Source organism: Monodon monoceros, unplaced genomic scaffold (assembly GCF_005190385.1).
Source record: "Monodon monoceros isolate NGI ecotype Baffin Bay Population unplaced genomic scaffold, NGI_Narwhal_1 Super_Scaffold_18, whole genome shotgun sequence".
NCBI classification, from domain to species: Eukaryota; Metazoa; Chordata; class Mammalia; order Artiodactyla; family Monodontidae; genus Monodon; species Monodon monoceros.
This window is the reverse complement of record NW_021703774.1, coordinates 105,972,391-105,985,561: the sequence shown is the minus strand read 5'-3', so window position 1 is coordinate 105,985,561 and position 13,171 is coordinate 105,972,391. Positions and strand designations below refer to the sequence as shown.

The 13,171-nt window shown below is 36.4% G+C and overlaps 1 protein-coding gene across 7 annotated transcripts in view; it reads right to left on the bottom strand.

Moving 5' to 3' along the window:
- Positions 1-13,171, bottom strand: part of COL24A1 (collagen type XXIV alpha 1 chain) — a 425,611-nt gene that overhangs the window by 133,604 nt on the left and 278,836 nt on the right. For all 7 annotated transcript variants that reach the window (XM_029227745.1, XM_029227744.1, XM_029227743.1 and 4 more), the window contains one exon: positions 7,788-7,841. In XM_029227745.1, the coding sequence (XP_029083578.1) occupies positions 7,788-7,841 (54 nt within the window). The remainder of the gene's footprint in view (positions 1-7,787; positions 7,842-13,171) is intronic.

Below are 13,171 nucleotides of genomic sequence, written 5' to 3'. Positions count from 1 at the left end.
TTCCATCCTCATCTTGCACTCACTTCCCACCTGGCTCTCTGTGCCACACCATGCTGGCCTTCTTTTAGATCTTTAAATAAATAAGTAGGGTTGTCTCCCAGTTCACGACTTCTCTCTGGAATGACTTTTCTCCATATTTGCTTAAGTAACTACTGTTCATCCTTCAGATCACAACTCAGATGCTCCTCCTCTGGAAGTTTCCCTAACCCCAGATTAGGACAGTTTCTTTGTTATATATTATCTCAGATCTAACTAAGTAGCTCAAATATGTGAAACAAAGCCCATTACATCCATTACGAATTGATTTCTATTTTATTTAACAGACCCACTGACCCTGTGACCTGAATGTCAATTTTTAGATGCTATTAAGCCATTTCAGTCGTTTATTACTACAACAATAAATCTTTGCTTGTATAAAGCCTAAGATACTGTCTGTGCTGTTGCCATAGCCCTGTTGATACACTTATCTTGACTTAAATGTGTTCTCTCTTAAAATTAGATTTAATTCCATTTCACTTCATCTAATATTACTGGCTGAATGATTACACCTTTGGCTAAATGATCTTTGGTTAATGCTGTTTAACAAATATGCATCAGGTAGATATAACATGTCAGACATTATACCAGGAAAGAGGACTGTAAAGGTGCAAAAAATGGTCTCTGACTTCAAGGAGCTACAGACTCTTTAGAAGAAAGAAGTATTTAGAGATTTGCATGATTTATGATCAAATGAATATTAGAATTAGGATGGTAGGTTAAGAGATACAAAACAGAGAACACTGAGAAGAACTTAGTTTGATAAAATCAACACCACATTTAAGATACTATATTTGGAAAAATTACACCCATAGGCAAGCGTTTACTACTGTTTGGAGAGCTTATACCATAGGTTAAATATGTAAAGGAGGAAATGAACACAGTTTGGTAAGAAGAGCTCTTTGTTAGAATTTTCTACTTCCTACTAGCTAAATGAATTATGCAGAAACCACCTATAAACTTTTGTGTCAACTGATGGATAAGATCAACCCAGTAGTTTGAAAGACAATTTGTAGTGCAAATCTTAGAAGCATGTTACTGCACATTACATCTGACACTATTAGCCAGAAGAATGGCTTCATAGGCAATAAAGAATATATTGTGAGAGATAAGGCATGGCAAGGTATTTCATTTTCACAATTCATTTTCCATGGAAACTCTATAACTGAGTCAGATTTATGAAATGGTGATGTGACTTTCTGAATTCTTTTTTTTAATTTATATTTTTACTGTCTAAATTATATAATAACTTTTTTTACATCTTTATTGGAGGATAATTGCTTTACAATGGTGTGTTAGTTTCTGCTTTATAACAAAATGAATCAGTTATACATATACATATGTTCCCATATCTCCTCCCTCTTGCGTCTCCCTCCCTCCCTCCCTCCCTATCCCACCCATCCAGGCGGTCACAAAGCACCGAGCTGATCTCCCTGTGTTATGCGGCTGCTTCTCACTAGCTATCTATTTTACGTTTGGTAGTGTATATACGTCCATGCCACTCTCTCACTTTGTCACAGCTTACCCTTCCCCCTCCCCATATCCTCAAGTCCATTCTCTAGTAGGTCTGTGTCTTTATTCCCGTCTTACCCCTAGGTTGTTCATGACATTTTTTTTTAATTCCATATATATGTGATAGCATATGGTATTTGTCTTTCTCTTTCTGACTTACTTCACTCTGTATGACAGACTCTAGGTCCATCCACCTCACTACAAATAACTCAATTTCATTTCTTTTTATGGCTGAGTAATATTCCATTGTATATATGTGCCACATCTTCTTTATCCATTCATCTGATGATGGACACTTAAGTTGTTTCAATATCTTGGCTATTGTAAATAGAGCTGCAATGAACATTTTGCTACATGACTCTTTTTTTTTGCGGTACGCGGGCCTCTCACTGTTGTGCCCTCTCCCGTTGTGGAGCACACGCTCCAGACACGCAGGCTCAGCGGCCATGGCTCACGGGCCCAGCTGCTCTGTGGCATGTGGGATCTTCCCGGACTGGGGCACGAACCCGTGTCCCCTGCATCGGCAGGCGGACTCTCAACCACTGTGCCACCAGGGAAGCCCCTACATGAGTCTTTTTGAATTATGGTTTTCTCAGGGTATATGCCCAGTAGGGGGATTGCTGGGTCATATCATAGTTCTATTTTTAGTTTTTTAAGGAACCTCCATACTGCTCTCCATAGTGGCTGTACCAATTCACATTCCAACTAGCAGTGCAAGAGTGTTCCGTTTTCTCCACACCCTCTCCAGCATTTATTGTTTCTAGATTTTTTGATGATGGCCATTCTGACCGGTGTGAGATGATATTTCATTGTAGTTTTGATTTGCATTTCCCTAATGATTAATGATGTTGAGCATTCTTTCATGTGTTTGTTGGCAATCTGTATATCTTCTTTGGAGAAATGTCTATTTAGGTCTTCTGCCCATTTTTGGATTGGGTTGTTTGTTTTTTTGTTATTGAGCTGCATGAGCTGCTTATAAATTGTGGAGATTAATCCTTTGTCAGTTGCTTCGTTTGCAAATATTTTCTCCCATTCTGAGGGTTGTCGTTTGGTCTTGTTTATGGTTTCCTTTGCTTTGCAAAAGATTTTAAGTTTCATTAGGTCCCATTTGTTTACTTTTGTTTTTATTTCCATTTCTCTAGGAGGTGGGTCAAAAACGGTCTTGCTGCGATTTATGTCACAGAGTGTTCTGCCTATATTTTCATCTAAGAGTTTGACAGTTTCTGGCCTTACATTTAGGTCTTTAATCCATTTTGAGCTTATTTTTGTGTATGGTGTTAGGGAGTGATCTAATCTCATACTTTTACATGTACCTGTCCAGTTTTTCCAGCACCACTTATTGAAGAGGCTGTCCTTTCTCCACTGTACATTCCTGCCTCCTTTATCAAAGGTAAGGTGACCATATGTGCATGGGTTTATCTCTGGGTTTTCTATCCTGTTCCATTGATCTATCTTTCTGTTTTTGTGCCAGTACCATACTGTTTTAATTACTGTAGCTTTGTAGTATAGTCTGAAGTCAGGCAGCCTGATTCCTCCAGCTCTGTTTTTTGTTCTCAAGATTGCTTTGGCTATTCGGGGTCTTTTGTGTTTCCATACAAATTGTGAAATTTTTTGTTCTAGTTCTGTGAAAAATGCCAGTGGTAGTTTGATAGGGATTGCATTGAATCTGTAGATTGCTTTGGGTAGTAGAGTCATTTTCACAATGTTGATTCTTCCAATCCAAGAACATGGTATATCTATCCATCTATTTCAATCATCTCTAATTTCTTTCATCAGTGTCTTATAATTTTCTGCATACAGGTCTTTTGTCTCCTTAGGTAGGTTTATTCCTAGATATTTTATTCTTTTTGTTGCAATGGTAAATGGGAATGTTTTCCTGATTTCACTTTCAGATTTTTCATCATTACAGTATAGGAATGCCAGAGATTTCTGTGCATTAATTTTATATCCTGCAACTTTACCAAATTCATTGATTAGCTCTAGTAGTTTTCTGGTAGCATCTTTAGGATTCTCTATGTAGAGTATCATGTCATCTGCAAACAGTGACAGTTTTACTTCTTCTTTTCCGATTTGGATTCCTTTTATTTCCTTTTCTTCTCTGATTGCTGTGGCTAAAACTTCCAAAATTATGTTGAATAAGAGTGGTGAGAGTGGGCAACTTTGTCTTGTTCCTGATCTTAGTGGAAATGATTTCAATTTTTCACCATTGAGGATGATGTTGGCTGTGGGTTTGTCATACATGGCCTTTATTATGTTGAGGAAAGTTCCCTCTATGCCTACTTTCTGCAGCATTTTTATCATAAATGGGTGTTGAATTTTGTCGAAAGCTTTCTCTGCATCTATTGAAATGATCATATGGTTTTTCTCCTTCAATTTGTTAATACGGTGTATCACGTTGATTGATTTGCATATACTGAAGAATCCTTGCATTCCTGGGATAAACCCCACTTGATCATGGTGTATGATCCTTTTAATGTGTTTTTGGATTCTGTTTGCTAGTATTTTGTTGAGGATTTTTGCATCTATGTTCAGCAGTGATATTGGCCTGTAGTTTTCTTTCTTTGTGACATCCTTGTCTGGTTTTGGTATCAGGGTGATGATGGTTTCGTAGAATGAGTTTGGGAGTGTTCCTCCCTCTGCTATATTTTGGAAGAAATTGTGAAGGGTATGTGTTAGCTCTTCTCTAAATGTTTGATAGAATTCGCCTGTGAAGCCATATGGTCCTGGGCTTTTGTTTTTTGGAAGATTTTTAATCACAGTTTGAATTTCAGTGCTTGTGATTGGTCTCATATTTTGGTTCATATTTTCTGTTTCTTTCTGTTTCAGTCTTGGCAGGTTGTGCATTTCTAAGAATTTGTCCATTTCTTCCAGGTTGTCCATTTTATTGGTATAGAGTTGCTTGTAGTAATCTCTCATGATCTTTTGTATTTCTGCAGTGTCAGTTGTTACTTCTCCTTTTTCATTTCTAATTCTGTTGATTTGAGTCTTCTCCCTTTTTTTCTTGATGAGTCTGGCCAGTGGTTTATCAATTTTGTTTATCTTCTCAAAGAACCAGCTTTTAGTTTTATTGATCTTTGCTATCGTTTCCTTCATTTCTTTTTCATTTATTTCTGATCTGATCTTTATGATTTCTTTCCTTCTGCTAACTTTGGGGTTTCTTTGTTCTTCTTTCTCTAATTGCTTTAGGTTCAAGGTTAGATTGTTTATTCGAGATGTTTCCTGTTTCTTAAGTTAGGACTGTATTGCTATAAACTTCTCTCTTAGAACTGCTTTTGCTGCATCCCATAGGTTTTGGGTCGTCGTGTCTCCATTGTCATTTGTTTCTAGGTATTTTTTTAATTTCCTCTTTGATTTCTTCAGTGATCACTTCGTTATTAAGTAGTGTATTGTTTAGCCTCCATGTGTTTGTATTTTTTACAGATCTTTTCCTATAATTGATATCTAGTCTCATAGCGTTGTGGTCAGAAAAGATACTTGATACGATTTCAATTTTCTTAAATTTACCAAGGCTTGACTTGTGACCCAAGATATGATGTATCCTGGAGAATGTTCCATGAGCACTTGAGAAAAATGTTTATTCTGTTGCTTTTGGATGGAATGTCCTATAAATATCAATTACGTCCATCTTGTTTAATGTATCATTTAAAGCTTGTGTTTCCTTATTTATTTTCATTTTGGATGATCTGTCCATTGGTGAAAGTGGGGTGTTAAAGTCCCCTACTATGAATGTGTTACTGTCGATTTCCCCTTTTATGGCTGTTAGCATTTGCCTTATGTATGAGGTGCTCCTATGTTGGGTGCATAAATATTTACAATTGTTATATCTTCTTCTTGGATCGATCACTTGATCATTATGTAGTGTCCTTCTTGGTCTCTTCTAATAGTCTTTATTTTAAAGTCTATTTTGTCTGATATGAGTATTGCTACTCCAGCTTTCTTTTGGTTTCCATTTTCATGGAATATCTTTTTCCATCCCCTTACTTTCAGTCTGTATGTGTCTCTAGGTCTGAAGTGGGTCTCCTGTAGACAGCAGGTATATGGGTCTTGTTTTTGTATCCATTCAGCCAGTCTGTGTCTTTTGGTGGGAGCATTTAGTCCATTTACATTTAAGGTAATTATCGATATGTATGTTCCTATTCCCATTTTCTTAATTGTTTTGGGTTTCTTATTGTAGGTCTTTTCCTTCTCTTGTGTTTCTTGCCTAGAGAAGTTCGTATAGCATTTGTTGTAAAGCTGGTTTGGTGGGGCTGAACTCTCTCAGCTTTTGCTTGTCTGTAAAGGTTTTAATTTCTCCATCAAATCTGAATGAGATCCTTGCTGGGTAGAGTCATCTTGGTTGTAGGCTTCTCTCCTTCATCACTTTAAATATGTCCTGCCAGTCCCTTCTGTCTTGCAGAATTTCTGCTGAAAGATCAGCTGTTAACCTTATGGGGATTCCCTTGTGTGTTATTTGTTGTTTTTCCCTTGCTGCTTTTAATATTTTTTTTTTGTATTTAATTTTTGACAGTTTGATTAATATGTGTCTTGGCGTGTTTCTCCTTGGATTTATCCTGTATGGGACTCTCTGTGCTTCCTGGACTTGATTAACTATTTTGTTTCCCATATTAGGGAAGTTTTCAACTATAATCTCTTCAAATATTTTCTCAGTCCCTTTCTTTTTCTCTTCTTCTTCTGGAACCCCTATAATTAGAATGTTGGTGCATTTAATGTTGTCCCAGAGGTCTCTGAGACTGTCCTCAGTTCCTTTCCTTCTTTTCTCTTCATTCTGCTCTGCAGTAGTTATTTCCACTAATTTATCTTCCAGGTCACTTATCCGTTCTTCTGCCTCAGTTATTCTGCTATTGATCCCATCTAGAGCATTTTTAATTTCATTTATTGTGTTGTTCATTGTTGCTTGTTTCATCTTTAGTTCTTCTAGGTCCTTGTTAAATGTTTCTTGCATTTTGTCTATTCTGTTTCCAAGATTTTGGATCATCTTTACTATCATTATTCTGAATTCTTTTTCAGGTAGACTTCTTATTTCCTCTTCATTTGTTAGGTCTGGTGGGTTTTTATCTTGCTCCTTCATCTGCTGTGTATTTTTCTGTCTTCTGCTTTTGCTTATCTTACTGTGTTTGGGGTCTCCTTTTTGCAGGCTGCAGGTTCATAGTTCCCGTTGGTTTTGGTGTCTGTCCCCAGTGGCCAAAGTTGGTTCAGTGGGTTGTGTAGGCTTCCTGGTGGAGAGGACTAGTGCCTGTGTTCTGGTGGATGAGGCTGGATCTTGTCTTTCTGGTGGGCAGGTCCACATCTGGTGGTGTGTTTTGGGGTGTCTGTGGACTTATTATGACTTGAGGCAGCCTCTCTGCCAATGGGTGTGGTTGTGTTCCTGTCTTGCTAGTTGTTTGCCATATGTGTCCAGCACTGTAGCTTGCTGGACGCTGAGTGAAGCTGGGTGCTGCTGTTGAGATAGAGATCTCTGGGAGATTCTTGCCGTTTGATATTATGTGGAGCTGGGAGGTCTCTTGTGGTCCAGTGTCCTGAAGTTGGCTCTCCCACCTCAGAGGCACAGCACTGACTCCTGGCTGCAGCACCAAGAGCCTTTCATCCACACGGCCAAAGATCTGTGCCCCAGCTCATGGCAAACTTGAGGTGACTCGAGCCGTCTGGCTGCCCCGCTGTCCGTCCATCTGTCGGCTCTGCAGTCAGTCTGTCCGACCTCCCAGTGACAGGCTCGCAGCTCAGCTGCTCAGCCTCCAAACGTGCCGCCACCGCTGGTTTCCCCAGTGAGGGAGAAAGACGCGACTCTTTTTGAATTATTGGCCTAACAGCATTTCTGTCAAGTTTCCACATTTTGGCCCATTACAGTTAGAGTCTGGCTTCTCTATATGGTCTTTTGTTATAGAGTTGCCCTCATAAATGTGATTTTGTGTGTGGGTGGGCAGTGTAATAATTATTATATGAACAGCAAGCCATTCAGAAAAAAAATTCTGAGATTTAATAATTATCTTTGCTGAAAATAGAAATATGCGAAGTTTTAACAGTTCCAGGCAAACAGGACCAAATTTGACTTTATGAAACCAGGAAGGCACTAAAAATTATATTCACAGCAAAATATTCATTCTTATAATTAGGTGCCCATGACACATGCTGATTTCCAAAACATACCAGCCACAGTACAACAGGGCAATAATAACAGACAGGTAAAATACATTATACAAAAAAAAAAAACCACAATTAAAAACACATGAAGATAAACTTACTGGTTCTCCTGCAAATCCCCTGTCTCCTGTGCTCCCAGGGGGTCCTTGTAAACCCTGAATAAACAAAGGCAAAACTTGAAGAAAAAGTGATGCTTGAAAATGTTTTAGTCAGTTTCCCTACCTCAGCTTTCCCTCAAGATCCTCCTATCTAATTTTTCTGTCTACCTCTATTTGTTTTTTCTTTTGTGGCAAAATATGCCTAACATAAAATTCACCGCTTTAGCAATTTTTAAGTGTATAGTATGTGTAAATTTACAGTACTGTGGCATTAAGTATATTCACATTGTTGTGCTACCATCACCACCACCTATTTTCAGAACTTTTTATGTTCCCAAAGTGAAACTCTGTACCTATTAAATAACTCCCTATCCCCTACCCTCTTCCCCTGGCAACACATGACTCTACTTTCTGTCTCTATGAATTTGACTACTTTAAGTACCTTATATAAGTGGAATCATACAATATTTGTTCTTCTGTGTCTGGCTTATTTCATGATGTCTTCAAGATTCATCCATTTGTAACATGTGTCAAGACTTCCTTCCTTTTCAAGGTTGAATAATATTCCCTTGTATGCATATACCACATTTTGTTTATCCATTCATCATCAATGAACACTTGGGGTTTTCTACCCTTTGGATACTGTGACTAATGCTCCTATAAACGTTGGTGTACAAGTATCTGTTTTTATCCCTGCTTTCCATTCTTTGGGGTATATACGAAGAAGTGGAATTGATGGATTATACATAATTCTATGTTTAACTGTTAGAGGAGCTAGGCATACTGTTTTCTATAGCAGCTCCACCATTTTACATTCCCACCAGCATAGCACAAGTATTCCCATTTCTCCACATCCTTGCCAACACTGGTTATTTTTTCTGTATATATAGGTGTGTGTGTGTGTGTTTAATAATAGTCATTCTGGATGGGAAGTGGTATCTCAATATAGTTTCGGTTTGTATTTCCCTAATAACTAGTGATACTGAGCATATATTCATATATTTATTGGCCGTTTGTATATCTTCTTTAGAGGAATGCTTACTCAAGTCCTTTTGCTCATTTTTTCATTGTGTTGTTTATCATTTTATTGTTGAGTTGTAAGGGTTCTTTATATCTACCTGTATTCTTTATATTTAATCTCCACTCCTATACAGTGACAAATATTTGTCATCCAGAATTATTTTAGATTCGGATTCTTTTATACTTTTAATATCAGTATAAAAAGTTTTTTTCAAAAATAATATACTTGTGATGTATTAATAAGTATGACTTATGCCCTTATAACCTGGGAAGGCACAAAGCTCTCAGAACCTAGATGACCAGAAATGATCAAATTGGACCTCTCCAATGTTCTTTATTTTCCTCCATTTTTACATCATGTCACCTATGGTACCATAAAATTTAGTCTTAGATATGGGGGTATATTCTAAAATGGTATGTAAAACTCTAAATTAAATTCCAGGTCCTCTTTGATCCTTCCATTTAAAGATTAACTGAGCATGTACTGTGTGCCAGACACTGATGACTACTAATGATGTATAAAATACTGCCCTTGTTTATTTGCAATTTGCTTCTTCTACTCTTCTACATTACTGACCTTGGGAAGTTTCGCAATTATACGGCAGATCACAATTACCATTTTATCTTAAAATTGAAATTTAAAAAATTATGATATTACATTAGAAGTAAAGACATTCAATATTTCTAGGAACAAAGAATATTCTAAGTTATGATTATCAGTGCTATGTTTAGTTACATATGATTGTCTGGTTAGATAAAGGGAGATATGCAAAATCTCATGGACTCCTATTGGAGTAAGACCATGTTTCAATCATGAAAATCATCTGCTACTCATGTACTCCAGACTCCTAAATTAAGGGATCAATATAAGGGATCCCTCTGTGCCTGGTATACCAATTGCACATACAGCAAGAGTTCAGAACCTTAAATAATGTCTGCCCAGTTTGCTTTGTAAAGTGTATTTGTACACAATATTAAGCTTAATATGTACTTGTAATACTGTTAATGGTGCATAAATGCTGTTAGGCAAAGCTATGAAATGACCTAAATGGATTCTAATTATTTTTATTGGAGATGAAGAAGAAAAGCAAAAGCTGGCACAAAATAAAAATTCCCTTTAAGGCTTTTCAGGTGCTACTGAAATACATTATTTGTAGTACAACTCCTTGCTCTGTGATGCATCTCAGCAATTATGACAATGATGACCAGGAGGATAATGACTATGGTGGTTGCTATTTATTGAGAGCCTGTGCTGAGCACATAATGAGCATCATTTGTCATAACTATAAAAGGTTTCTCATTTTAATGATAGGGAAACTGAGGCTCAGAGAGGTTAAATAATTTGTACAAAGTCAAAACAGCTATAAGTGACAGAACCAGAATCTGACCTCGAATGTGTCTGACTCCAATGCCATGGTCTTCCACTACACTAAACTGCTTTTTACTGAATTCCATGAGAAATCAAGCATTCAATGCCTTTCCATTTTAAATAAACATGTTTCGAGCATCATCAAGACATTTTATGAGAATAAGCAAGGGAGTATATAAATGTTATTTCTATTGCCACACTTTCACTGTAGGATCATGAAAATGTGTGCATTCTGCTTCATTGTCTGAAGAACGGGAAAGAATAGAGTTAATTCTGTATACTTTTTGTATTGTAAAGATTATGAAATAAATGCTTCTCAAGTATTCTGAGTTACTACAGAGAAAACTATATTTAAAGAAGAAACGCTAAGTGTTTCCACTTCCAATATTGGCCAAGTTGCTCCTATCAAACTAATCTATATAGAGATAACTATAAACCCAAGACAAAATATTAGAAAGGAAAGATATGAAAGCACTGGAGAAAGACCAAAAATAGTCAGGAACTAGAGTAGTAGGGTCTACACTTGAAAGAAGGAATGACACTAGGTGAGTTTCTGATATTTTTATATGGATTTTAGCCAGACGAGAAGCCATACAAGATGATTAAGATAAAGTAGGATAGAAACCTTCAGTCTTATTGGCATGGAGGACCCTAGGGCAGAATTTGAAGTGACCATAGATGGTGAAAAGTGGTGAAAGAAAGAGCCAAAGAGGAGCCTCTTATTGCAAATATAAACTCTGCTTATAGCTCTTGCTGACATTTAAGGTTTGTATTGGTATGGTAGACTCCAAGTAGCTCAGACAAGGCTAAAAGAAGTTAATAGAGATTTCAGCAGCCACCTACCACAGAGGAGAGAAAACTTGGAGTTTTACCAGTCAAGTTAACTGCCTGCCAAGTTAAAAACAAAACAGTACTCTTCAAAGAAATATAACAGACTTTAGAGTTGCTAAAATGTTCAAGATACAATTCAAAATTATCAGACAGGGAAAATTTCCCATATTTATAAGAAAAGGAAATTAATGGAGACCAAACTCAAGATTACAAAGATGTTATTATGTATCACACAACGATTTTAAAATAGTTAGTATAAATATGCTCAGTAATGTAAATAAAAATGTACTCATGATGAATAAACAAATAGGAAATCCCAGAAGAGAAAGAGCATTTGTAAAAAGAAACAATGACAATTATAGAGCTGAAAATTAAATATCCAAATAAAACTTAAAAATACAATATCATAAATAAAATTTTATTGAAAGGCTTAACAAGTTAGAGAAGATAGATTCTCGTTGCCCAATTGGAAAAAACAAACAAACAAACAGGAAAAAGAAAGATTGAAATAGGAATGAACAGGGCCCCAGGGATCTAAGGTAATCAAAATGACTAACATATATTTAATTAGAATACAAGAAGGAAAGGAGAGAGAAAATGGTGTAGAAAAAAAATCCTAAAAAAAAGAAAACTTTCCAAATTTAGTGAAGGCAAATTTATACATGCAAGAAACTCAGCAAACATTAAGCTGGATAAATGTGAAGAAAATCCATCTAGACACATCATAGTCAAACTACTGAAAGCCAAAGATAAAGAGAGAATGTTGAAAGCAGCCAGAGAAAAATGATACATTATATGCAGAGGAATAATGATCAAGATAAGTGTGGACTTCTCATCAGAAATAATGCAGGCCAAAAATAAATGGCATGTCATCTTTACAATGCTGAATGGAAACAAACAAACAAAAAACTCTGTTGACCCAGAATTCTATAACCAGTGAAAATATCCTTCAAGAATAAAGGTGAAATAAAGAAAAACTAAAAGAATCCATCACTAGAAGAACTTGACTATAAGAAATCTAAAGGAAGTTCTATAGGCTGCAGGGAAGTATACCACTTAGAAATGTGCATCTGTAGAAAGGAATGAAGAACACCAGAAATAGTAAATGCATGGATAATTTAAAAAATCACTACTTTCCTCCTAAATATCTCTAATTTATGTTTTATTTATATTAAAGTAGAATTTTAACTTTGCAAAATGGGGTTTATAACTTATATAGATATAAAACAAATAGAGCATATAAGACAGGATGCTAGTAAACAGGCCTCTATGGCTGCAAGTTTCTTACAACTGTGTTAAGTATTACTGTATTAACTCTAAGTAGACAGTGGAAAGTTACAATGTGATCCCTAAACCACGGGTTGGCAAACTACAGTCTGAGGGCCCAATTTGGACCATCACCTGATTCTGTAAATTTTTTTGAATAGTCATGCTCATTGCTTTATATACCATTTATGGTTGCTTTCACACTATGATGACACTAGAGCTGAGTAGTTGTGACAGAGACCATACAGCCCACAAAGCCTGAAATATTTTGTGGCACTCTACAGAGAAAGTTTACTGACTCCCGACCTAGAATAACCACTTAAAAGTAATAATGAGAAGCAGAGCTAGAAAGCGAATAGTTAAATTAGAGTGGAGTTCTCAAAATCATTCAGTGCCTAAAGAAGGCACTGCACACCACCACTGCCGCCACGACAGAGGAGAAACAGCCATAAAAATGGTAGACCTAAATCCAACCACATCAATAACTACATTAAGTGGAAATGGAGCAAACACGAATTAAAAGGCAGAGGTTTTGGGAATGAATAAAAAGGCAAGATCTAACTTTAAGACATTCACTTTAAACATCAAGGCACAGATGGTTTGAAAATAAATGAATGAAAAAGATATGCCATGCAAACAGCTAGAGAGACTTACATATCAAATAAAGTAGATTTCAAAACAAACAGTATTACCAGGGATAAAAAGTATTACCAGAGATATAGAGGAACATTTTGTAATGATAAAAGGCTCAGCTGATTGGGAAGACATAGTAATCATAATGTGAATACTCTAAAAATAGTTTCAAAATACATAAAGCAAACTCTGACAGAATTAAAGAGAGACACGGACAAATACAAAATCATAGCTGGAGAATTTAATACCCTTAACTAATCAACTGAAA